The sequence below is a fragment of the Salmo salar genome, chromosome ssa13 (assembly GCF_905237065.1).
Source record: "Salmo salar chromosome ssa13, Ssal_v3.1, whole genome shotgun sequence".
Lineage (NCBI taxonomy): Eukaryota > Metazoa > Chordata > Actinopteri > Salmoniformes > Salmonidae > Salmo > Salmo salar.
The window spans coordinates 84079103-84104989 of NC_059454.1; the positions used below are offsets into that span (position 1 = coordinate 84079103).

A 25887-nucleotide genomic window follows, 5' to 3' on the forward strand; every position below is an offset into this window, starting at 1 on the left:
AATGCAATGCAATTCACAGACACCTATTTGGCCCATGGTGTTACAGACCAAGTAAGAAAGCATTCAGTAATATTAAGCCCTTCATAATGTAAAAACATTTTTAAAAGTCTCATGCAATTTAGGCCTGCATTGAACACCACATATAGGCTACTGTAGGCTATATCATATAAATCAGTGCACCCCAAAATTAGAGGGAACATTGTTTCTCACCTGTTAAAACTATAACCTAAGCATGATTGCAAAACTTAACACTGTGAAAATTGCAATAAATGCAATATTTGCTTGAAATAACTACCAGTGGGAGAATATAGCAGTTGGTTATATATATATTTTTATTTTTGCAAATAAATACAATCTTGTATTCAATATATTTAAAAAGTCAAGTGAAAATTACCCTATTGGCAAAATTATACAATTTGCAAGGCAAACACCAGATCAAAAGTGTGTTGGTTTTGAGTCTGATTTTACAAATAAGCATTTAGCCAACAGATTATTAATAATACATTTTCCACAACGTGGCAATTCTGAAGCATATGCGATACAAGTATAAAGGGTAATTTTGTTAACTATTATTATAAAGCTAACGTTAGCTGCAAAGGTTGCAGTCAGCTACAAAATACCATGATGAGTTCCTCCTTTGAGTAGCCTTGATCACCTTATCCATAAATGTAATATTTCAGCTAATTGAAGCAATGCTATAGCCAAAGATAAGAAAATGCTTGAATTAAAGCTTACCTTAAAGCTGAATACTTAATTTATGTTCCCGTTATTTCTGAAATTCCACATGAGCTCCGTAATCCACTCAAACCAACGCGTAGGAAAAGTGTCAGGGGACGAACTGTCACCATGGTGTCTTGTCCTGTCGTTTCAATGCTTGCCTCCCCGTGCTCAAATGTTTTGGAAGTAAGTCATCAATTATCAAATATAGAATTTTGGTGTGACGTGTGCTGCTGTGGCTGAACTTCAAATATGTCTATTGCATATATTCAACGCGTATTCGGGCTAAATTATTACATATATATTGCAGTAGCACTGGCCCCATGCATAGACGTGTAAAACCTGTATTTATTTGTACAAATATACGTACACAACAGTAGGCTACACCAGGGGGCGGCAATAGCCTTTACGGCATCAGATTTATAGAAGCCCACAAGACAGGGTCGTCACTAGCTTCTGTACGATAGACATTAAAACCAGTTCTTTACCAACAAAGTCATAAACCCCGCCCATTTCTACAATTTATCTTCTTAAAAAATGATTTTAAACATAACCCTAATCTTAACTACGCCGCTAACCTTAATTAAGACCAAAAAGCTCAAACTTTTCTTTTGCCAATTTTGACTTTGTGGCTGTGGAATCTGACTTTGCCTATAGTCTCTAGAAGCTAGTGGAAACCCCAAGATACAGTCTATTGTACAATGTTGGATAGGAAATATTATTTTTTAGACAATGTTGAAAAGTTGGCCTATCATTTCCCTTTTACTTGAAAGTATTTTAATCTCTTTTGGGACTTTTTGGGACCTGTCTCAGAACAATCCTAATAATAATAATAATAATTTGAACAAATATTACTATGACGCATTAACGTGACTTTAGAGTAGGACACAATAATAAAAGAATAAGACAAACACAAAGACATAAGACCTACCAAAGCAGGTGATGTCATTTTGTTCAAACAAAATAGAACTCTATTAAAAATATATTGGTTAGTTTGTGAAAAGCAGGAATGCACAGAGATATATCACAGCCATTATCACCCTTGACATACGTTGGCTAAAGTCACCTTTGTAGCAGTGATGGTGATTGCGCGTGTCGGCATGACAGCAGCGTCTCGCCTTTGTAAATAGCGACGTTCTGCAGTTGTGTGTGTGCGCCGCTGGGCGAGTCTTCGCCGCGTCTGTCTCCGTAGCTCCCCATTTTCTGAGAAAAGGAGAGGAGAATTAGCTCCGGGAGGAGGGCCGCCGCCATTATTGGGAAGCTGGGGAAAAAAACACTTTCACACACACGCAATCTCTTGTTAAATTGATAAAGACGTTACCAATTTATTGCATGAAGCCAGTTTAGAATAAACCTTGTACGGCAATTGCAGCAACCTCGACCGGTGTCCCGTGCATGATCGATCCAGCATAATGTTGGCACAACAATGGACATAATAATTGGTCAAAAGCAACGTGGTGAACCAAGGAGAAAACGGTGAAACAAGCTTTTATTCTCCGAGGAGAGAAAAAACAGGAAGATCATTGTTTTTACGTTAGTAGTTTTATTATCACAAAGACAACGAAAATATCAATGGAATTGGAAATCATCAAGATAGGGATATAGACATACAATGAATCTGTCAAGCTAACAATAACAACATATGTAGAGTTATTTGTGTCTGTTTCGGAATCAAACGAGCCACATTTGTGTTTCTTGTCCATGTATATCAGGCGGCGAGGGCTGCGGCAAGCGCTGGCCTGACAGATTCAGGGAGAATGCGATGGTATGTATTCACTTTCTCCCCATTTTAATCTGAAACACAGACTCAAACCAGTGTTCCAGCTAAACATTCTCATGCTCAATTTACTCACAATGTATCAATTGTCTGTTACAAATGTATCTTTGGGTGAATAGGGTGATGATTTAAAAGTGCAAGTGGATTCAGAAATACGAGGTGAATGGGTTTAGTTACGAGTCGGCTATTTCATTCTGTGGACAAGAGGCCTGGCGTGGCCAGTGCTTTCCATGAACATTCATTCCAAATTCGTTGTTAATCCATTCAAATATGCATAAGGAGTTGTAACCAACCCACTATATATTGACAATGTCGAACAACATGGCGCAATTATGTTTGTGCTTCTGAATATAGAAAATTATGTATCTTTACAATCAGAGGGTAGGGTAGTGACTTGCTTGTTTTCATTTCCAAATAACTTGCCTGTTCAATCTGGTTGTCAGTCAGGCCTTGCACAGCTGAGCTTCATGATGGTCTGCCTACTGTGCCTTTGATGGGTTATTTAGACAGGTTTTAAATGCTGGATTTTATATAGGTTTAGAATATATGGAGATGCCTCCTTTTGTAAACAATAATAATGAAAACAGTTTTATTAAATGGCAGTAGCCTGTCAGTTTGTAGTCCACATTTCATGTCAATATTGATACAGTAAGTACATCAATAGTCTATTTACATGAGTCATTTTATCACAATAATACAGTGATTTGTTTTCTGGTTGTACTTTGGGCATCCTCTTGTCATAATTTGGTTGTAGTTATGGAGTTTCTCCAGTATGGCCACTTCCTCTGTGTCAAATATACGGCTTGGCAACTTGACAGACAAGAGTACACCAAACCTTACCTGATTCTAACGCTGGTGATGATAGGTTACTGTGTACATGCAGTAGACTGGATTATGCTAATTAGTGATTGTCTGTATGCTGCACAGATTGTTCATCTGTTGTTTTTTTTCTTTGTTTGGCAACAGTATAAACACAGCAATTAGGAAGCTATTACACTAAGAACAGTGCAAACAGACCTCTGGCTGATGAGTTTATATTTTTGTTGCTGTCTAAAGAGGTTGATGTTTACCTAAATGTGTGTTGTCATTCATTCATGATATTCAGGATCAAGGCCATAGTCAAGAGCATAGATCCTTAATAGTGACCAGCTAAAGGTCCCGGTTGGCAAGGAAACCAAGAGCACTGCTTAGCCCTTTGTCTGAAGAGGTCCTTGTCCACCATCGAGATAAGGACGTATCTTACATAGTTATGAGATACACAGACCATCCATCCCCTCAATGCTTTTGGCTAGCGATAGGTAGGATGGGACTCCAATTAGTGTGAGTGCTTCTCCTTTTCCTCCCCTTCACTCCCATCCCTGCTCACACTCCAAAACCTGCCAAGTCATAAAGTAGGCAGAAAAAGAGCCTAAAAAAAGATATCTCTGAGCAGAAGTACAGTACAGCCTCGTGGCTAGGGAACCAAACTGCTAACTAGCAGGTTAATGATCCAAATCCCAAATTGGGTTTAGGGCTAACCTTGATTCATCCACTTAACATGACCAACTCCTCACATGTTGTAATGTACTTGATGTTGTATTGTACTTGATGTTGTATTGCAGTTGGTGTGATCCTTTTATGGGATTGTCAGTAGCCTACATGTGATAAGTTTGTCATTGAGTTGAAGTATGTGGATCCATGGTGGAGAGTACCCATGTCTCCAGTCCCATTTAGGCTCCTTTCATGCGACATCTCTCATACAAGGCAAAAAAAAGAATGTAATCTCTTCACTACATACCCCCTCAACATATTTACTGTCTCACTTGATTTGCAGGGATATTGAGTTTTTCTTTGTATATTGCATTTGTTGGGTTGTTCCATGTCATTTCAGCAAGCCATGAAACCCACCATCTCAGATTGTTCAGAAATTGTTTCTGTAGTTAGAAACGTATAACATTAGCATCCCTGACACGTTATTTTGTTGAGATATAATTTGATCTCTGAGAAATTAAACTAATTGATTGTACACCAATTGGCCATTTTTAATTTATAGGATTCATATAATATTTAATAAATAAAGTACCTTACATCTCATTTGGACCAAATAGTTTTCTAACAATGACTAAGACATCCTCATGTAAATGGTAAAAAGCCATCCACGGACCCCCACACCCCACGCTAATCCCAACCCAACAACGAGTATACAGCAGTGGAGGCTGCTGAGGGGAGGACGGCTCATAATAATGGCTGGAATGGAGTGAATGGTATCAAACACAAAAACATGTTTCTGATACCATTGACTCCATTCCAGCCGTTATTATGAGCTGTCCTCCCCTCAGCAGCCTCCACTGGGATACAGTATCAGTTTTCTATTTCTGACAACTAGTATGGAGCTGCGGCTCGGAGAATTGTTTCTTCATCCTTTGTAATGTATTCTCAGTGATTTTGGATTAAGCAATTTCAGCCACACCTGTTGCTGACAGGTGTATAAAATCGAGCACACATCCTTGCAATCTTCATAGACAAACATTCGAGGTACAAATGGCCTTACTGAAGAGCTCAGTGACTTTCAACATGCCACTGTCATAGGATGCCACCTTTCCAACAAATCAGTTCATCAACTTTCTGACCTGCTAGAGCTGCCCCGGTCAACTGTAAGTGCTGTTGTGAAATGGAAACGTCAAGGAGCAACCACTTGCTCAGTCGTGAAGTGGTAGGCCACATAAGCTCACAGAACGGGGCCCCGAGTGTTGAAGCACGTAGCGTGTAAAAATTGTCTGTCTTCGGTTGCAACACTCACTACCAAGTTCCAAACTGCCTCTGGAAGCAACGTCAGCACAATAACTGTTTGTCAGGAGCTTCATGAAATGGGTTTCCATGGCCGAGCAGCCGCGCACAAGCCTAAGATCACATGTGCAATGCCAAGCGTCGGCTGGAGTGGTGTAAAGCTTGCCGCCATTGGACTCTGGAGCAGTGGACACGTTTAAATAGAGTGATGAATCACACTTCACCATCTGGCAGTCTGACAGACGAATATGGGTTTGGCGGAAGCCAGGAGAACCGTATGCATAGTGCTAACTGTAAAGTTTGGTGGAGAAGGAATAATGGTCTGGGGCTGTTTTTCATGGTTCGGTCTAGGCCCCTTAGTTCCAGTGAAGATAATTCTTAACGCTACAGCATACAAGGACTCTCTAGACGATTCTGTGCTTCCAACTTTGTGGCAACAGTTTGGGGAAGGCCCTTTCCTGTTTCGGCATGACAATGCCCCCGTGCACAAAGCGAGGTCCATACAGAAACGGTTTGTCGAGCCTGGCCTAATCGCTCAACATCAGTGCCCGACCTCACTAATGCTCTTGTGGCTGAATGGAAGCAAGTCCCCACAGCAATGTTCCAACATCTAGTGGAAAGCCTTCTCAGAAGAGTGGAGGCTGTTATAGCAGCAAAGGGGGGGATCAACTCCATATTAATGGTCATGATTTTAGAATGAGATGTTTGACAAGCAGGTGTCCACATTCTTTTGGTAACATGTATGGAGGCAATCCATGCTTTGGTTTTGTTTACCAGGCCACTGTTTCAAATGCAAGTCAATGGTATCTATAATAGTATTTTTGTGCTTCATAACCAAATCATCTATAAGTAACATCATTGAGTTACACAATATATTTTTAGATACTTTCAGATGATTTGAATATGAAGTGGGAAAATGCTAATATAGGTACTATTGATTTGCATTGGATTTGTACCACAAATCTTAAAAAGTTACCATTTGAAACAATCACTAAATTCACTAGGAATATATTACATATAATGGAAAAACAATACTCAGAGCCGCAGCTTCATAATAGTTGTCAGACACAGACCGATACCGGAGCGCCAAATCTAGGTACAAGAGGCTTCTAAACAGCTTCTATTTGGATGCAATCAATTAGGTCAATTTATATTAAAACAAAATAATTTTGCAGGAATGCTAATGTTCTGTTTCTAACAACAGAAACGATTTCAGAACAATCTGAGATGGTGTGTGTCAACTCTTTCTTGTGCTTTTTGAGGTGGAACGACCCTGTTCTATTAAAAGGCCAGCCCAGATTGAGAGCGGATTAGAAATGAGAAATTCTTGCCCCTACTCAGTGTTCTCTCATTAAGTTGAAGGGAAATTATTCTTAGTCTTGTCTTCTTTTAACCACTGTTGTTCTTGTGAAGGTGTTTGACTGTTCTTTTTTTGATGAGAGCAGAAATAAGGTTAACTTGGCTCAAACTAATATGTGTTCCTTTTTAAACATAAATTAAGATTTTGTTTAGCTAATTATTTGATTTTTGTGCTCTTTTTTTTCTTCCTGACAGGCTCATAGCTACATTAGAAATGACTGAGAGAAGCCTCTGCCTTTGCTACACCCCTACACTGCTGTTGATAAAACATGAAGCACACTAGAGGAAACACCAACTAATCTGCCACTCACATCCAGGTGTTCTCTTCTATCGAGTGCCTGAATATGGCAGGATGAGTGTCAGCAGACGATAATGATGGCGAAAAAGCAGGATGCTAAGTCACCCACATACAACCTTATTGTTGTGGGTTTGTCAGGGACTGAGAAAGAGAAGGGCCAGTGTGGAGTGGGCAAGTCCTGCCTGTGTAACCGCTTTGTGCGCCCCAGTGCTGATGACTTCTATCTGGACCACACGTCAGTGCTGAGCACCAGTGACTTTGGGGGCAGAGTGGTTAACAATGACCACTTCCTGTTCTGGGGGGAGGTGGGGCGGGTGGTGGAGGAGGGGCCGGAGTGCAGGATGCATGTGGTGGAGCAGACCGAGTTCATTGATGACCAGACGTTCCAGCCACACCGCAGCACTGCCATGCAGCCCTACATCAAGAGGGCGGCCTCCACCAAGCTGGCCTCTGCAGAGAAGCTTATGTACTTCTGCACGGACCAGCTGGGGCTGGAGCAGGACTTTGAGCAGAAGCAGATGCCTGAGGGCAAGATACAGGCTGACGGGTTCATGCTCTGTGTGGACGTCAGTAGGGGGATGAACCGCAACTTTGACGACCAGTTGAAGTTTGTCACAAACCTTTATGGTCAGCTGAGCAAAACAAAGAAGCCCATTGTGCTGGTCTTAACCAAGTGTGATGAGGGGGTTGAACGCTACATCAAAGATTCTCACACCTTTGCCATCACTAAAAAGAGTCTTCCAGTAGTGGAGACATCTGCACGCTCCAACATCAATGTTGACCTAGCCTTCATTGCTTTGGTGCAACTCATTGATAAGAGCAGGGGCAAGCCCAAGATCATTCCTTACTTCGAGGCCCTCAAGCTCCAGAGTCAGCAGATAGCCCTGGCTAAAGACCGATACGAATGGCTAGTCAACCGTGTAGTGAAGAACCACAACGAGACCTGGCTTAACACCAGCCGACGCATGCACAGCTCTTCAGAGTTCAAGGAATACGTCTTTCTAGAGGGTACAGCGAAATGCAAGAAGCTCTTCCAGCAGCATGTGTACCGTCTGAAACAGGAGCACATTGAGAGACGTCGGAAAATCTATCTGAGCACTCTTCCTCTAGCACTTAGCTCCCTGGTGCCTGACCTGGATGAGATCGACCAGCTGAGCTGGTCTGGGGTTCAGAAGGTCCTGGAGTCCAAGCAGCACTTTGCCCACTGGTTTGTGGTTTTGGAGGACTCTCCATGGGAGGACACGTCTCACATAGATAACATGGAGGATGAGCGCATCCCCTCAGACCTGCTGGAGACGGCCCCAGCCGAGTACATTTTCAATGCCCACCTGGAGCACCTGAGGAATGAGTGCAAGCGGGCTGAGATGAGGCAGGAGTTCAAGCACAAGCTGGCCTGTTCTCCCTTTGTCACGCCAGGCAAGCCCTGGGAAGAGGCCCGCAGCTTCATCATGAACGAAGACTTCTACCAATGGTTGGAGGAATCAGAGTACCTGGACCTCTACAACCGCCACCAGAAAGACATAATAGACCACGCTAAAGAGGACTTCCAGGAGCTGCTGCTGGAGTACTCTGAGCTCTTCTATGAGCTGGAGGTGGATGCCAAGCCCAGCAAGGAGAAGATGGGGGCCATCCAGGATGTTTTAGGGGAGGAGCAGAGGTTCAAGACCCTGCAGAAGCTTCCAGCTGAGAGAGATGCTCTGGTGTTGAAGCATATCCACTTTGTCTACCACCCAACCAAGGAGACCTGTCCCAGCAGCCCACAGTGTGGAGACTTCAAGATAGAGCAGCTCCTGGCCTCACGTTTCCCAACATGCTACCCATTCTTCAATGTGAAGTCCCATTTTGGGGATATTAAAGCTGACCGTATCAACCTTGTGATATTGGGCAAAGACGGACTGGCCAGGGAGTTTGCCAATGAGATCAGGACCCTCTGTACCAATGATGACCGGTATGTGCTGGATGGGAAAATGTATGAGCTGACCCTGCGACCTATTGAGGGAAACGTACGACTTCCTGTAAATTCCTTTCACACTACCACTTTCACACCCCATGGATGCCTGTGTCTGTACAACTCAAAAGAGTCCCTAACCTATGTCGTAGAAAGCATTGAAAGGTTGCGGGAGTCAACAATAGGTAGAAGGGACAGCCATATAGCTCAGCTTTTAACGTCTCTGCTCTTGGTTACTAAAAGGGGAGTAGGGACATATGCAGATATTGGGGGAGAAACTGCCTTAGGCCTAATAACACAGGGACAGCAGGTAGCAAGGAGACTGCAGTGTAGCTTCCTAGACCCAGCCTCTCCTGGTGTGGGCTATGGGCACAATGTGAATGACAGTCAGATCAATCAAGTTTTGAGGGGTCTCCTGGACTCTAGGAGGAGCTCATCTTTTAGTAGCAGCTCCCCACCTCTGCCCCCTAAACCTCCAGGCCCAAGAGACTCTCCTCACCAGCCCAGCCCAGAGGCAGACATCCGCATCGTCATGTGCTTGATGTGTGGAGACAACTACGACGTGGAACAGCTCCTCTCTCCCTTCCTACTGCCTCAGCACTGCAGGCCAACATCCAATAGTGGGACCTCAGTGATACTGGAGCAGACAGTGGGGCCTCACAAACAGGTGATTGAGCTCTCCCTTCTTTCCTACCACGCCTCCTTCTCCCTGAGGAAGAGCAGATTAGTGCATGGCTACATCGCTGTGTACTCAGCCCGCCGCAAGGCCTCCCTGGAGACTCTATGTGCCTTCCTGTGTGAGATCCAGGACATCATCCCTGTTCAGCTGCTGGCAGTAGGGGAGAGCCAGGTGGAGCTCACAGAAAGTGAGTCTGCCAGAGAGCAGCTAGTCCAGGGAGAGGAGCTGGCCCAAGAGATAGAGGGCAGGTTCAACAGTGTGGTGTGTGGGTCTGGAGGGGTGGTGGGCGGCCTGCACAGGATAGAGATGTTCCAGCACTTCCTGATGGAGGTGGTGGAGAAACGCAACATTGTGGAGGCAACACACATGTATGATAACGTGGCTGAGGCCTGCACTAATGACACTGCCTACTCCCCTCGCTGTAGCTCACCCAGCCCTGGCAACATGTTCTTAGACTCTGATGTGGATGACGTGGAGCCCTCCCCACCCTACTTCGATGGCACACTCACCTCCCATGGTGGGGGCTTCAACCTGCCTGACCTGGACTCCAGCGATGTCTCTGTCATCTCTGACATCAGCTCCTTTGAGAACAAACTCAACAGCAAGGTCCCTCCCCAGGTGAGGCCCAAGCCCACTGTGACCTTTGACTTCCGGAAGGTGGGCCGAAACCCCTACAACACAGACACCATGGGCCACCGTCGCTCCCTGCCCTCTACTGTGACATGGGTACCAGGTGGGGACGGAGGTTACGACCCCTCAGACTATGCAGAGCCTATGGATGCTGTGTCCAAGCCCCGGCCCAGCAACGAGGAGATCATCTACTCTGTGCCCCATGACAGCACGCAGGGCAAGATAATCACCATCCGCAACGCCAACAGGATGCACTCAAATGGGAACGGCTCGGACAGTGAGGCAGACAGCAGTTCCCTGGAGCGCTGCAGGAAGTTCTCGGCGGCGGGGGTGAAGCCCCGGCTGTACCGTGACCGCTCCAAACGCCTGGGTAAGTTCAGCAGCTTTCGCACTAGCTTCATTGGCAGCGACGATGAGATGGGGGCCCTGCCAAAGACCAAGGAGGATGAGTTCGGAACCCTGAAAGGAGACATCATCAATGAGGAGGGAGAGGACCCCAAGAAGAGGAACATTCTGAAGAGCCTACGGCGAACTGCCAAGGTATGTATTTCTTCACTTAGTATTCTCCTCTTAACTGCTAATGGGTTAACACTATAATTTTCAAGTTTGAATGACTATTGTCTTTCAAGTTTAGGTAAATGGATGGCTAGCTTTGATCCGATAAACATGGTTAAGTATTGACAACATGGTTAATATGTTTTCTCACGTGAACTCTACTATCTAAATAACTTTTTTGATGCGTAATTCCTTGATTGTTTTAATCAAAACTATTCCTCCATGCTAATATGCTATTCATAGAAAGTAAGTTCAAGGTGAGTGGATAGAATTTAAGCCTGTATTTCAGAGTTACTAAGACACTTGATGCGGCAGCTGTTAATGCTGAATACATAAAGGCAAATTTAGTTTGCCAGCTTACAGCTGAATTGAACATAGTGTTGACATAATGAACAACCATTCTAATATGGACTTGGTCATTAACAATGTCAACATTCCTGTTTCTGTGCAGAAAACCAGACCAAAGCCCCGGCCCTCTATTCCCAAGCCCCTGGAGAGCAACTACTTCGGGGTACCCCTGGTCAATGTGGTGTTCCCAGACAGACCTATCCCACTTTTTATCGACAAGTGTGTCCACTTCATTGAGACCACAGGTAGGTCACAATTTTCTGTCTCCTCTTCTCCCCTGTGTTTGTTTATATGTGTGTGTGTTTGTCTGGTTCATTATGCTATTTGACCTGGATGCTGTGCAAAACGTAGGCAGAATCTTATCGTTGATAATTCTGAGGTAAACCTGTGTTGCTGAATTATGAAAATGTGTAATGTCTTTTTAGTGTTGCACTGTGAAAGTTTTACTTAAATAATCGCTTTGCGGTTGTTCATTTTCAATGTGCTTTAATGTAAGCCATTCTGGACGAGGGCATCTGCTAAATGAAAAAAATGTAATGTGAATATAATGATTATTTTTCCACCCAACTCTTTACGCCAAGAAGCCAAGAAGAACTAACTACGACTAGAGCAAATGTAGCCAGTGATCAAGTTCTGTACTTCAGCAGTGCCCTCATTGACTTTACAGGAAATGGATAATGACGTAATGCAGATGGAGTCGATGGAATGAAGCATTCTTCCTGGTTTCAATCTCTGTCTCTCTGCAGGTCTCAACACAGAGGGGCTGTACAGGGTGAGCGGGAACAAGTGTGAGATGGAGAGCATGCAGAGGCAGTTTGACCAGGGTGAGTTACTGTACTTAGTCTGGTCTAAAACATTGTATCAGACCAATGGATTGATTGACTGTAATACTCACCACACTCTGTCCCTAACCCCTGGACTAACCCTGGTTAGTTATTTGGCTAATCAATATATTGACACATGAGCTGTAGAGGAAATTATGGCCTACAACAAAATATATTTAGAACAGTGACAAAGCCGACTGACTACCTCTTACACACTATTCCTATCCCTCTCTCTTCCCCCTTCTCTCCTCCCTCCCCTAAATGTTTTTCTCCCCTTTTCTCTCCTTCTACCTCTCACCTCCCTCTACCACTCTCTCCTCTTTCTCTTCTTCTACATCTCACCGTTCTCTCCCTCTCTTCTTCCCTCTTCATCTCCCTCATCTTGTTTTACCTCTTTCTATCCCTCTACCTCTTTTTTCCTCTAGACCATGGGCTGGACCTAGTGGAGAAGGACTTTGCCATCAACACGGTGGCTGGGGCTCTGAAGGCCTTCTTCTCTGAGCTGCCGGAGCCATTGGTGCCCTGCATCCTGCAGGTGGAGCTGCTCGAGGCCTTCAGTAAGACATGGAGCTGGCTGGGGTTAGGAAGGGGTACTGGGGTTCTGGAGGGCTCAGTAAGACATGGATGCTGATGTCTGGGCTCAGTAGCATGGAGCTGGCTGGGGTTAGGAAGGGGTACTGGGGTTCTGGAGGGCTCAGTAAGACATGGAGCTGGCTGGGGTTAGGAAGGGGTACTGGGGTTCTGGAGGGCTCAGTAAGACATGGAGCTGGCTGGGGTTAAGAAGGGGTACTGGGGTTCTGGAGGGCTCAGTAAGACATGGAGCTGGCTGGGGTTAGGAAGGGGTACTGGGGTTCTGGAGGGCTCAGTAAGACATGGAGCTGGCTGGGGTTAGAAAGGGGTACTGGGGTTCTGGAGGGCTCAGTAAGACATGGAGCTGGCTGGGGTTAGGAAGGGGTACTGGGGTTCTGGAGGGTTCAGTAAGACATAGAGCTGGCTGGGGTTAGGGAGGTGTTCTGAAGGGTTCAGTAAGACATTGATCAGGCTGGGGTACAAGGGTGGTGCTGAGTGATTGTTCAGGGAGTGATTCTTGTGATTTTTGACAGTCAATTTCTTACAGGGTGTTGGGGAGGATTTCTCGTCGGTGGGATAAGGATATGTTGTGTTTTGTTCTCAGAAAATATAATATATTATAATTATGTGTGTAGATGTATACTGTATGTAGTGCTGCATATGGAGTAACAGTGTTGAAAACATGTGAGTCATAGCACTGACCTACTCCCTGTGTGTGTGCACAGAAATTAACGACAGGGAACAAAGGCTGTACACCATGAAGGATGTGCTGAGGAAGTTCCCCAGGGAGAACTATGACGTTTTCAGATTTGTCATGAGCCACTTACACAAGTGAGTGCAGATCAGACTGGCTAGCTGTTCCATTCTATGACCTTGGCCCTGACTGCATTGTGACTGAAACCATTTGCCTGTTTTGTAACATGTATCATTAAGTAGCTCTCATACCTGTGTAATAATGTTATTACACTAGTAGCTGTTGTCATGCTGTTGTTGATGGGAGTGTATTGTGTTGTCTCTCCCAGGGTGAGCCAGCTGAGCAGACAGAACCTGATGACCAGTGAGAATCTGTCCATCTGTTTCTGGCCCACTCTGATGCGGCCAGCCTTCACCACCATGGACGCCCTGACGGCCACGCGGACCTACCAGACAATCATCGAGACCTTCATCCACCAGTGTGCTTTCTTCTTCTACAACCAGCCCCTCCTGGACTCCCCCACTGGCCTGGCTGGCCTCCCTGCCTCCCCCACCACCACCCTCACCGGGGGCTCCACCTATTCCTGCTACCGCTCCTCCCCTCCCCCCACCACCACGCAATTCAGCCCCCTGCAGCAGTCACCCCCCACCACCCCCCAGTCACCCCTGCAGTCCCTCCTGCCCCCCCTCCACCAACACCCCCACTGCGCCCCCACCGAACAAGAGACACTGTGAAAGACACTGTGAAAGACACTGAGAAGGGAGCACACGCTGTATCCCTGATCTGATGATGCTGGACCCTTACACACACAAACACACACACCAATACACACACTGACACTCCCTTGTTTGGTCATTGATAATAACATAGATAAAGAGAGCGAGAGAGGAGACGAGGAGCGTTTGACAAACAAACTTGCCACTAGTGAACAGCATCCAGCTGACCTGCCCCTGCCACCTGTGTGCCAGTGCAGATCCCAATGCTGACTCTTCCCCTCCACCCCCCTATAGCCCCTGATAACCAGGAATCTGACTCTAGGACTCACCAACAGGAGGGCCAGGGGAAAGAACAGAGTGGGTTTCAATTGTTACAGTTAAGAATCTCTCTGCCAACCAACCATTTTAACCCTAATGATACACTATAATGGAAAAAGTCCAAGCCTCCATGTCAAGTTGGAAGATATGATTTGTGCCCATAGCTATGTTGTTATTTGTGTATAATAATTTGACATCTGTTTCTTTCTGTTTGTTAATGAAAGTAGCCACTGGATGTATGGACTGTGCTCTGAAGGCTGTTGGCAGTAACGTGCCACACCGCTGTTTCGGGGAGCCTCCGTCTTCCTGAAGGACCCCTGCTATGGGGTTGGGGGGGTTCAGTGGGGATGGGGGGGTAGTTTGGGAGAGTGGGGGGACATCCAGGGATGCACTTTAATGGTCAGAATGTTTTTGTTAAAAAAAAATAATATCAAAAAGGATGTTGTTGGGCCAGAATGTTTTAGTGTGTTGCGTTCCCGGCTCAAACAGCCATACCCATTGCCTCTCTGAAGGGGCCTTGGCAGATCAAAATGTTGTTTACACCCAAACCCTTGTATTTGTATCCACATACTTATCTGAAGCACTTTTAAACTCTAGTTTGAAGTTCCATGAAATACAACCTTGATCAATTGACTTTGTTTTAATGGCCGTGTGGGTGTGGCAGTAGTAGAGAGGGACTCGTTAACATGACCCTGTCATAAAATTGTTATTTTAGAGGATTCAGGGCTCACTTTATAACCCCATGGAAAACCAAACCATAATACTGGTTACACATTCCTCTTTCATCTTAGTCAAGACAGAAATAGTTTGTTCTGAGAATGCAGGTTTGAATAGCATGCAGTTCTTTTTAGGACTGCTGTTGCTTTACTAATGGTTGCGAATATGGAAGTCGCCTGGTGTTGTTTAGGCAAGTAAGTTTGAGCCAGGGTCAGTTAATCAGGCCCTTCAGGATCCAGGAGAGGAATGCTCTTGGTTAAGATGACCTCAGGTCCACTCCATCAGTTAGGGTTTGATGATTGAACATTGAAGATTGATTATGGGAATTATTGACAGAAACCTCAGACAGTAGCATAATGAGGGAGAGGTTAGAGAGACATTAGTTATACCAGACAAGTCCTCTATGTACTGTATTTGTTCCACTGTGTTATCTGGTGGCCATGGAAACCACTGCCCTATTGCAAAATGATGCTGGATATGTTGCTATGGGTGTCTAGCCAGTTGAACTCTTTGTACTCATCTAATATTAAGTAAGTCGCTCTGGATAAGAGCGTCTGCTAAATGACTAAAATGTAAATGTAAGGACCTTAAACTGAGGCAAGGTGTGCATACAGAAAACACTACCACGGCAACGAACTACAGTACAGTAATAACAGTATAGTATATCCTATAGAGATGTATGGACTCATGCCCAGGAATGTCAACAAAGCATAGAATGACTAGCTCCAGTGTTCTATGGGATTCATGTTGGTATTTAACTGTCCTCTCACTTGTTGAAAAAAAATAAAGTAGTCAAGGTAAAGTAGTTTAATGAATACTCCTGCTATATTCTGTATTCTTCTATCAATATAAGATAAAAGCATTGCCACATGCACCTTTTGGGGTTGACTGAGGATTGGCCAGGAGGCATGGTGGTACTCTGTTGGCCATGTTGGATTGTTCTCATGCTGCCTGCTCAGAACAGATCAGTCAAAACTATTTGTTGTATTGAGGGTCAACTCTACTCAATACTTGGATCACTCACTGGTACTTATCCTGTGTGTTCCTGCTGTGGGAGGCAGTTGTCTCTGTGATCAATATACTAACGCTGCAGTGACTCCTCAACCAGTACAGTACATTATTACCACACGCACAACAGACCAGATGGGAGATGGATAGGAAAAACAATTTGTCCCAGTAGAATGTGACTTTGGCTCAGAGGATTCATGTGGCTGCATCACATCATTTCTGACAACTTTGACAGATCTGCAGTTATTTGGAGAAAAAAAGGCAAGAGCATACTATAGTAAAATGGTTGTTTATTTGTATGTTAGGGGGTCTAACACTTTGCCCTTTAGTCAATGGTAGAATTTTTTTTTGTGTGTGCATTTCAATGATTTGAAAGTCACATTTTTACAATTTTGTGAATGGTTTAAGGCCACTTCAGTTTAGTGCATGATTTAACAACACACCAAGGGAGATGGTTCAACAACTCATTATTTTAAAACAAGTGTGACATAACAAGTGAAAGATGAAGTACTGTTCATCAACAGCAAACCATGGGATTTGTCTGACTGAGAATGGTGTATGACGATGAAGGCCTTATGTGATCTGTATAATAGTGAATAAATTAAATCTTGTAAGATTGTCGTCAGACCTCCTGTGATTCCATGTGTGTGAGAGTTCATCAAGTAAGATATTTCTGTACATTTGGCTGCAATATTAGGCAAGTGATGTCTGACACATTGCGTATTCATTTGTTTTTGCCTATATAGCACTTAATCTGATTTAATGCAACAATGACTGACAAGAGAGTAATAGAATTTTGTGCGATTACAATTAAGGAAATGCATTTAAATTTCAATCTATGGTTATTTCAGAGATATCCCCTTAGATGTAAGGCTGAGGCTGCGGATCCGTATGTAACTGGCTGCCTGTTACACCCTGTGGAAACCCTGGATTGCTGATGCTATGTATTGACCAATGAGAGGGTTTTTGAAGCCACCGGTCAGCCATATTGGCACTTCCCAGAAGAAGCAGTCATTAGGAATAAATGGAATTCTACAGTATTTCAATTAAATGTTTGAAAGACAAATGTATACTGAACAAAAATATAAACAGAACATGTGACAATTTCAAAGATTTTACTGAGTTACAGTTCCTATAAGGAAATCAGTCAATTGAAATAAATAAATTAGGCCGTAATCTATGGATGTCACATGACTGGGAATAGAGATATGCATCTGTTGGTCACAGATAATTTTAAAAAATAGGTAGGGACGTGGATCAGAAAACCAGTCAGTATCTGCTGTGACCACCATTTGCCTCATGCAGCGTGACACATACCCTTCACATAGAGTTGATCAGGTTATTGATTGTGGAATGTTGTCTCACTCCACAATGGCTGTGCGAAGTTGGTGGATATTGGCTGGAACTGGAACACACTGTTGTACACATCAACCCAGAGCATCCCAAACATGCTCAATGGGTGACATGTCTGGTGAGTATGCAGGCCATGGAAGAACTGGGACATTTTCAGATTCCAGGAATTATGTACAGATCCTTGTGACATGGGGCTGTGCATCATCATGCTGAAACATGAGGTGATGGCAGCAGATGAATGGCACGACAATGGGCCTCAGGATCTCTTCACGGTATCTTTGTGCATTCAAATTGCCATCAATAAAATGCAATTGTGTTTGTTGTCCGAAGCTTATGCCTTCCCATACCATAACCCCACCGTCACCATGCGGCACTCTGTTAAACTGCATTGTTGGTTAAGGGATTGTAAGTAAGCATTTCACTGTTAGGTCTACACCTGTTGTATTCGGCGCATGCAACAAATAAAAATGCATTTGATTTGTTCACAACGTTGACATCAGCAAACCGCTCGCCCACACGATGCCATACATGTGGTCAATACACGGTTGTGAGGCCGGTTGGACGTACTGCCAAATTCTCTAAAACTACGTTGGAGGTAGCTTATCGCATCTGTGGCATTGTGTTGTGACAAAACTGCACATTTTAGAGTGGCCTTTTATTGTCCCCAGCACAAGGTGCACCTGTGTAATGATCATGCTGTTTAATCAGCTTCTTGATATGCCACACCTGTCAGGTGGATGGATTATCTTGGCAAAGAAGAAATGCTCACTAACAGGGATTTAAACACATTTATGCACAACATTTGAGAGAAATGCCGGGATATTTTATTTTACCTCATGATGCATGGGACCAACACTTTACATGTAGCTTTATAGTTTTGTTCAGTGTATTTTCTTAATGTAGTGGGGATAATAACATTAGAACACTAAAAAAAGTATACTTTATGTTTAGCTCACATAATATAATGTAAAAGTATGCATTAAGGTGTGTGTAATATAAAAATGTAGACATTAACAAATGCATTTCTATAGCTTCCAAAATATTTGGAGGCGCAGTGGCTTCATCTAGACTCTAGAGTATACATCTAGAGTATATATAAACTATTGGTCTCGCCCTCCCGGAAAGATCTGTATCATGTTCTGCTCATGTGTTCCTTTACCTTCATGCACACATTTTTGTGGTCACCCTCCATTCAGATTTCTTACTGTCAATCGTAGATTATAACTCTACCGTGAAACTTCCATGCAGCATCTGCATGCCAACCATGTGATCTCATTCAGTTGCATGGGGATATGCATGTACATGTTATTAGTTATGTACAGTGTTGTTTTGAATTATGCACAGTGAGCAAATTGTTTAGAAGATAGTGTTAATAAATCTGTGTTTTGTTTAAATCAAAGTACATACAGTGCCTTCAGAAAGAATTCACAAATGTTGCACAATCCAGGTGTGGAAATCTCTTAGAGACTTACCCCCAAAGAAAACATATTTAATAAAGATATATTAGTGTTTTATTTTTTATATATATTTTTTTACAAATGTTAGATTTTTTCTGCCACTTTGACATTACAGAGTATTTTGTGTGGATCGTAGACAACAAATTACAATTAAATCAATTTAATCCAACTTTGTAAAAAATGGGAAAAAGGTAAGGGGTGTGAATACTTTCTGAAGGCATTATATTTTGCCTAGTGGCACACGTTGTTGACTTGTGGTCACATGAGAGAAAAAAATTGACCATTCACACAATTATCCTAAAATCTCATAAGAAATATGGTGGTGTTTTTTGTCAGTAACATTATATTTGGTATAATACTATCATCATGTGGTCTTGTAGAAATGTATTCAACTTTGATCTAACTTTATTAAACAAGAATGTGCATAAGTAGAGAATCCTGCACATGAGCAGAAGCTTCAGGACCTTTAGCCCCAGGGAAGAAAGGTCCACAGCCACTCTGTTGGGGAGAGACTGTAAGGACACTGCTGACCTGCAAAACGACTACCAAAAACTCAAACTGACCCTTACCTTAACCCTAACCTTTACCTCATTTTAACCAATTCTGAAATTAAATATTGGTTTGCATGTCAGGGGTGTCCGTATAGCCTTTTCCACTTGACTGATGTAAAGATAGTGTCAGTTATAAAGCTGAGGTGGAACTCTGCTGGAGCTCCTAATGTGCGGGTTAAATATTTAGGGACTAGTTAAGGTGCCATTGAAACGCATCGATAATTTGCTGTCTGCATTTACAACTTTTGAAGGGTGACTGCTCTGGGCAAGTCTCATCAGGTTAGAATTTTCTGATGCCACCTCGTGGCTACATAGCTGTAGGGCCGCATCACCATCATACTACCTATGGCGTTGCACTGAATCACACTTACGTCAGTGAATTCTGAGGTAACATATTTCATTGACTGATTCTTCATGATTGCTCACAGTGCTTGACTGGGACATCTTTAGGCTCCTATGGATTAAATTACTTGGAACAGTCTTCCATAATGCTTCAACTAATGTTACAAAAAATGTCAGGTGTGTCAAATTGAAGGAAAGTAAGTTTAATAAGAGTCTAAGCCTTTAGATGGAAATATCTACTAAGCTAACATATGTCATTGTTTTAATATGGCCATAACATAAGATGGACCATTTAGCTATTTTATTTTGAGTTTAAGGACCCGTGGAGGTATACCCCCCCCAAAAAAAAGGAATGATCTGATGAAACATTGAATTTGGCCTTACTGCTATTAGCCATAGAAATGCTTTGAATACCATATTCATATATGGCAAAAAAAGATAGTCCAAAAATGAATCTAAAGGAAGTATGGTTTGATGTGTCTGAAATGCATCTGAGAGACATAGGAAAGCATCTGGGACAAAAACAAAGGTTACATGTGTAACCTTGGGTCCAAAAAAGCATATTCAAGTCTATTCATTTTCATATTTACAGGACAGTAACAGGTGACCTTCTCACGAGTCCTGTGAAGCTTGTCGGCATTGTAGAGCAGAACGGATGATATATTCCTTTTTGTGAGAATCTCAGTTTATCATAGTGGGGTCATATTAGTTTGTAACTCAAACCATTTGGGTTTGATAGAAGTTTCCATGACAAAAAGAATTCAGTCGGCACACTGAAGGGAATGACTTCAGACGAGTCCTGTGAACCTTGTGGGCGTCATAGAGCAAAACATCCGTGAGAGTCTCAGCTTTCCATAGTAGGGTCACATTAGTTTTTTGCTCAAACCGTTCAGACTTTACAGACATTTTCAGGAGAAGACAAGTTATAGGGGATTATCCTGTTCTGAAAAACAGCGCTGTTTTTTTCACCGCATCTTCGGTGGAAGGCCGACATTGAGACGATTGAGATGCAGCCCATGCAAAAACCTAGAAGTCTCTAGCTTAATCAGACGGATTTTGATCAATTAAACTGTGATTAAAATAAGAATAAAATGGCAATTCCGTGTGGCCGCGGACATCGAGACAGTTGAGCTCCAGACAGACAGACAGACAGACGGACCAGTATACTGATACGATAGTAGCGTAGATCTAGTCTCTTTAATTACACTGAACAAAAATATATACGCAACATGTAAAGTGTTGGTCCTATGTTTCATGGGCTGAAATAAAAGATTTTAGAAATGTTCCATATGTACAAATAGCTTATTTCTCTTACATTTTTGGCACAAATTTGTTTGCATCCCTGTTGGTGAGCATTTCTCCTTTTCCAAGTTAATCTGACAGGTGTGGCATAACAAGAAGCTGATTAAACAGCCTGATCATTACATAGGTGCATCTTGTGCTTGGGATAATAAAAGGCCACTCTAAAATGTGCCAATGTCACAGATATCTGAAGTTTTGAGGGAGCGTGCAATTGGCATGCTGACTGCAGGAATGTCCACCAGAGCTGTTACCAGAGAATTTAATGTTAATTTCTCTACCAATGTCGTTTTATTGAATTTGGCAGTACGACCAACCAGCCTCACAACCGCAGACCATGTGTAATGCGTTATGTGGGTAACCTTTGGACAACAAAAGCAAATATATTTTATCTATGGCAATTTGAATCCACGGAGATACCGTGACGAGATCCTGAGGCCGCCATCACCATCACCTCATGTTTCAGCATGATAATGCTGTCATCAAGGAAAAGGGTGGCTACTTTGAAGAATCACAAATATAACATATATTTTGATTTGTTTAACACTTTTTTTGTTACTACATTATTCCATGTGTTATTTCATAGTTTTGATGTCTCACTATTATTCTACAATGTAGAAATAGTAAAAATAAAGAAACACCCTTGAATGATTAGACATGTCCAAACTTTTGACTGGCACTGTGTATGTATCACGATTTCCGCCGAAGTTGGTGCCTCTCCTTGTTCGGGCGGCGTTCGGGCGGCGTTCGGCGTTGCCGGCCTTCTAGCCATCATCGATCTACTTTTCATTTTCCATTTGTTTTGTCTTGTCTTACCACACACCTGGTTTCAATTCCATCATTACATATTGTGTATTTAACCCTCTGTTCCCCCCATGTCCTTGTCTGGAATTGTTTATTGTAAGTGCTTGTACACGTTATGTCTGGGGTGCGATGGGTTTTGTACCCATGGATTTATTGTTCTGTTTCTGGTGGTTTTTATTATTAAACTACGCCGTTGTAAACACAGTTTTTTGCTCTCCTGCGCCTGACTTCTCTGCCGCCAGTACGCACCCCTTACAGTATGTTTGTTTGTGTGTGTGCGTGTTTACCATTGCCCAGGCTCTTGAGGGCACTTCAGGGCTGATGAGCCTGGTCCTCCTCTGTGTTGAGTTGAGGCTGAGGAGCTCTGTCTGTCTGCGCATTCCTCTCCTCTCCTCGCTGTTTCCTTCCCTGCTAATTACTAATACAGATGCACCCATGCCTTGTTTATCACTCAAAATACAGAAAGTGCTTCTATGCAGCTTGGCATGAAATAGAATCTCTATTATTATGGGATAAAATTGTAATGTGTACATAACACAATACATGATTCCTGGATTCTATTCATGTCTATCAGTGTTTCCTGCTGTCAGCAGATGAGATTACCTTTTCAGTGTTAAGCACATGGTCATCCATTACAATGGAAAGATGTACATAATCAAACCCCAGTTGGGAAACCCTAGCTCAATCTTTGCCAAATCACACATAGACCTATCATATTTAGCATTTTTACCACAGTATGTGTAAATATTGTAGTCTGGAGGAGCTTATAGGGCATGTAAGGAGGTTACATAAAGATTCGCAACAGCCTCCTACATTTTCTGGACTTATCAATAATCCATGAAATATAACAGAGCTCTAAGTTCTTCTTGCGGTTGGCACTTTAAGAGGCTAACACTGTTACTGTACATCCCTGCTAGGGACTGATAGTCAGCAGAGGGAGCAGACAGCACTGCAGATCTATACTTTACTTTCAGCTGTGCTTTCATCAGCCTGCATGACCTTTGACGTCTGAGAATTCTTCCCAGTTTCTGACATGAGAATGCTCTTTAGAGGGCCTTTTCTCACCCCTGTGAGGGGCTAGTGCATTAGGCAGCCCTGTCAGGCTTATTCAGAGAGGAACAAGGGGGAGAGTATAACATGTCACATAGAGTTCACACGGTTGAACTTAATAATCAGTCATGATTGAGAAACAAAGCATGGGCTGTTACCCTGGCATATCAACCCTGGTGATTACTCAACGTTGGGTTTTGTGCTTGGTGCTCAACCTAACAGAACCTTCTACAGTACCACAAGAGAACTAGATACAGCAAACCAGGAAGACTGAAACCTACCATAACCTTCAATAAAGCACCACAAGACACAGGAAACCAGAACGACACCGCATGTAGACTGTATCACAAGGGCATAGAAAACGGATATGGAGATTTGCAGGTAACATGAGAGACGGATGTGTGTGTGTGTGTCCATGCTTGCGAGTGTGTGCGTGTGTGTTTGTGTACATGTGGTAGCGTAGTCGTGAGGTGTGGAAATATAGTAAAAGAGAGGACCCTTTATGTATACAAGTTGAGAGACACAGCTGGGAGTTTCAACATAATACCAGGTTTATCCAGGTGCTCACCTGACCTGTGTTTTCACTTAACATAATTTCTATGAATCCCCCCAGTTCCTGGGCTCCATACAGGGACAATGGTTGTCACAGAACACTGACTAAAACTGCTCGACCCACACAGGTGTCTTTGCTTCTAGTCCAGACCACAGTAACTACAGGATAAGAAGAGTCAACATCATTGGGGAGGAAACCTGTTTATTCACAGTTTGGTACATCTATGATATACAAGTAAGCTTGAACAAGTAATGGTGAACTACTATACAGGCGCCTCCCTTTTCCAACTATTCTTGCAGATGTATGAGGTAAAACTATATGCCATGATACACTGACACTATATCATAAACATTAAATGTTACTTGACAGAATCACTTGTAACAGCTTGTGGAAAGATAATTTTGAGTTATGTACAGTATGCTGTGGGAGATAACTATGACAAACATGCAGAGTGACAATCTAGATAATCAGCATACACACTCACAGGTGAGGCAGAATATGAGTGCTGTACAGCTGACAACTTGAGAGTAAGAGAGAGTGTGACAGAAAGAGAGAAACAGAGAGGCATATACACAGACCTCAGTGCCACCCTTGTTCGCTCATTATCCATTGGCCATAATCTCATTTGAGGGATTGGTAGTGTGCACCTTCAGGGGAGCTGGAGGACATTAAAACAAGCATCAAAACAACACTGGCCTCAGGTAGGACTCTGAGTACTCTGGTGCTATAGACTTTTCACAGAACACTTAGAGAGAGTGTAGCTAACTGAATTACTGAGAGGTGAGAACCCAGGAGAGGGTCAGGGAGAGGAGCATTAGGGAGATGGGTGTGGAGGCAAACCTAAAGTCAAATCAACAGCAGTACCACCTTTAACCTCTCGCAACATCACCTTATCCTGAGCCCTTTCATCCCTGAGTGTGGAGAGTGAGTGTTTCATCTTTCAGAAGGAGTTGTCAGCGTTGGTCTGTGGCCCTTCCTGCTCGTCTCTGATTGGCTGCTCAGACACCATGCTGAGACAGGTGTTAGTGTTGTGCTGTAACGCATGCTGGGAGAGCAGGCTGCTCTGGCGGCCCCGCCCTGTCAGGGGTCTCAGGTAGTCACGGAGACGCAAACGCACCTTGCTGTGCAGCGAGGCATAGATGAAGGGGTTGTAGCAGGCAGAGCTCATGGCCAGCAGGTGGCAGCACACCTGCAGCAGGTTGACGTGGCGTTTGCCCACCAGCAGGAAGTCCTGGTCCAGGTCCAGTAGCAGGTTGAGTACCTGCAAGGGCAGCCAGCAGAAGGCGAAGGAGAGCACAGACAGTACCAGCAAAGAGAAGGTCTTCTTCTTTGTCCTGTTCCAGCGATGCAGGCTGTGGGAGGGTGCCCCAGGGAGACAGCGCTGACGGAGCCGGGCTGTAATGCCGCAGTAGGCCACACTGACCGACAGCAGGGGAAGCAGGTAGGAGGTGAGCAGGATGAAGCAGGAGTAGAGTAGCCGCAGGTGGTCTGAGTCTGGCCAGAACTCCTCACATACCACCAGCTCCAACCCGCTGGGACGCAGGTCCACGTAGTGCGTGTGGAGGGAAGGAGGAGTTGCCAGGAGCAGGGACAGAAGCCACATTCCCACCGCCAGCGCCCCACACCCCCTCAGGGAGATCCTCCTCCTCACAGGGTGAACCACCACCACATAGCGGTCCACAGCGATGGCCGTGAGGGACAGCACAGAGACAAAGACGGTGGAGGTCTGCAGCAGGGGGACCAGGTGGCAGAGCGGCCGGCCAAACAGCCAGCCCTCGGACTCGAAGGCGTAGGAGGCGGTCAGCGGGACACAGCTCAGACACATGAGCAGGTCGCCTGCAGCCAGGTTCCCTATGAAGAAGTTGGTGGCGTTGTGGAGTTTCTTGTCAGCCAGGATGCATGCTAGTAGGAGGGAGTTGCCCACGCAGGCCACGGCCACCAGGAGGCAGTAGAGAGGGATGAACAGAGGGCGGTAGCTCAGCAGTAACTGCAGACCTGAGAACAACTCTACTGGGTCACTGCGGTTCAGAGAAGGTACTGCCAGGCTGGCATTGGAGGAGCCACCCACAGACCTCTCCAACACTGGCTCCATCTCTAACCAGAACTGGTAAATAGAATGGAGATACACACAGCTGTGTGTGAGTGTTTTAAGCCAATCACTGATTTACAATTTGAGAGAGCTTTGTTTTTGTTGCAGTACAATAATAAAAAACTAAAGGTGGGTTGAAGCTTTCTGAAATTAAAAAACAGAAATATGCATGTAAAAAAATAGAGCAAAGAGCAATATGTATTTTCCTCCATGAAACTACAATAACTGTTGGATGATTTTTATGGAAATCCTACTATTCAGCATAAGATAATTTCCTAGGAAAGCGATACAACAATATTGGATAAAAACAGCAGTACACAGTTCCATTACTCAAGTGCAATATGGCCAAACGCCCATCTCTTTAACATAGTAATTTGAATTCCTGTTGATTATCCCAGGTAGAGCAACAGCTGTGTCCAATCAAACATACAACAGAACTGCTGGTATTTTAGTTTGATCATCTGG

General features: G+C 43.9%; 3 protein-coding genes across 6 annotated transcripts in view; 1 reads left to right on the forward strand and 2 right to left on the reverse strand.

The window, feature by feature from the left end:
- LOC106567840 (unconventional myosin-Ic) overlaps positions 1-1102 on the reverse strand; it is a 35359-nt gene extending 34257 nt beyond the window's left edge. Inside the window, exon 1 of the mRNA XM_014137628.2 lies at positions 736-1102. The gene's annotated coding sequence lies outside the window, so the exon portion shown is untranslated. The remainder of the gene's footprint in view (positions 1-735) is intronic.
- A 704-nt stretch (positions 1103-1806) lies between these two features.
- Positions 1807-16538, forward strand: LOC106567838 (rho GTPase-activating protein 35). 4 transcript variants are annotated; one of them, XM_014137623.2, is made up of 8 exons: positions 1809-2193; positions 2430-2482; positions 6815-10714; positions 11181-11322; positions 11824-11901; positions 12327-12458; positions 13197-13302; positions 13494-16538. In XM_014137623.2, exons 3-8 carry the CDS (start codon positions 6992-6994, stop codon positions 13897-13899), a joined length of 4587 nt encoding a protein of 1528 aa, XP_013993098.2. In that variant the 5' UTR covers positions 1809-2193; positions 2430-2482; positions 6815-6991; the 3' UTR covers positions 13900-16538. The 4 variants fall into 4 exon arrangements, with proteins under 4 accessions (XP_013993099.2, XP_013993098.2, XP_013993097.2 ...); XM_014137622.2 differs by having other exon boundaries at positions 1810-2250; XM_014137621.2 differs by having other exon boundaries at positions 1810-2482.
- A 7159-nt stretch (positions 16539-23697) lies between these two features.
- On the reverse strand, positions 23698-25487 carry LOC106568056 (prolactin-releasing peptide receptor-like). Its single transcript, XM_014138061.2, has one exon. It carries the CDS (start codon positions 25423-25425, stop codon positions 24274-24276), a length of 1152 nt encoding a protein of 383 aa, XP_013993536.1. The 5' UTR covers positions 25426-25487; the 3' UTR covers positions 23698-24273.
- Between the last annotated feature and the right edge of the window lie 400 nt (positions 25488-25887).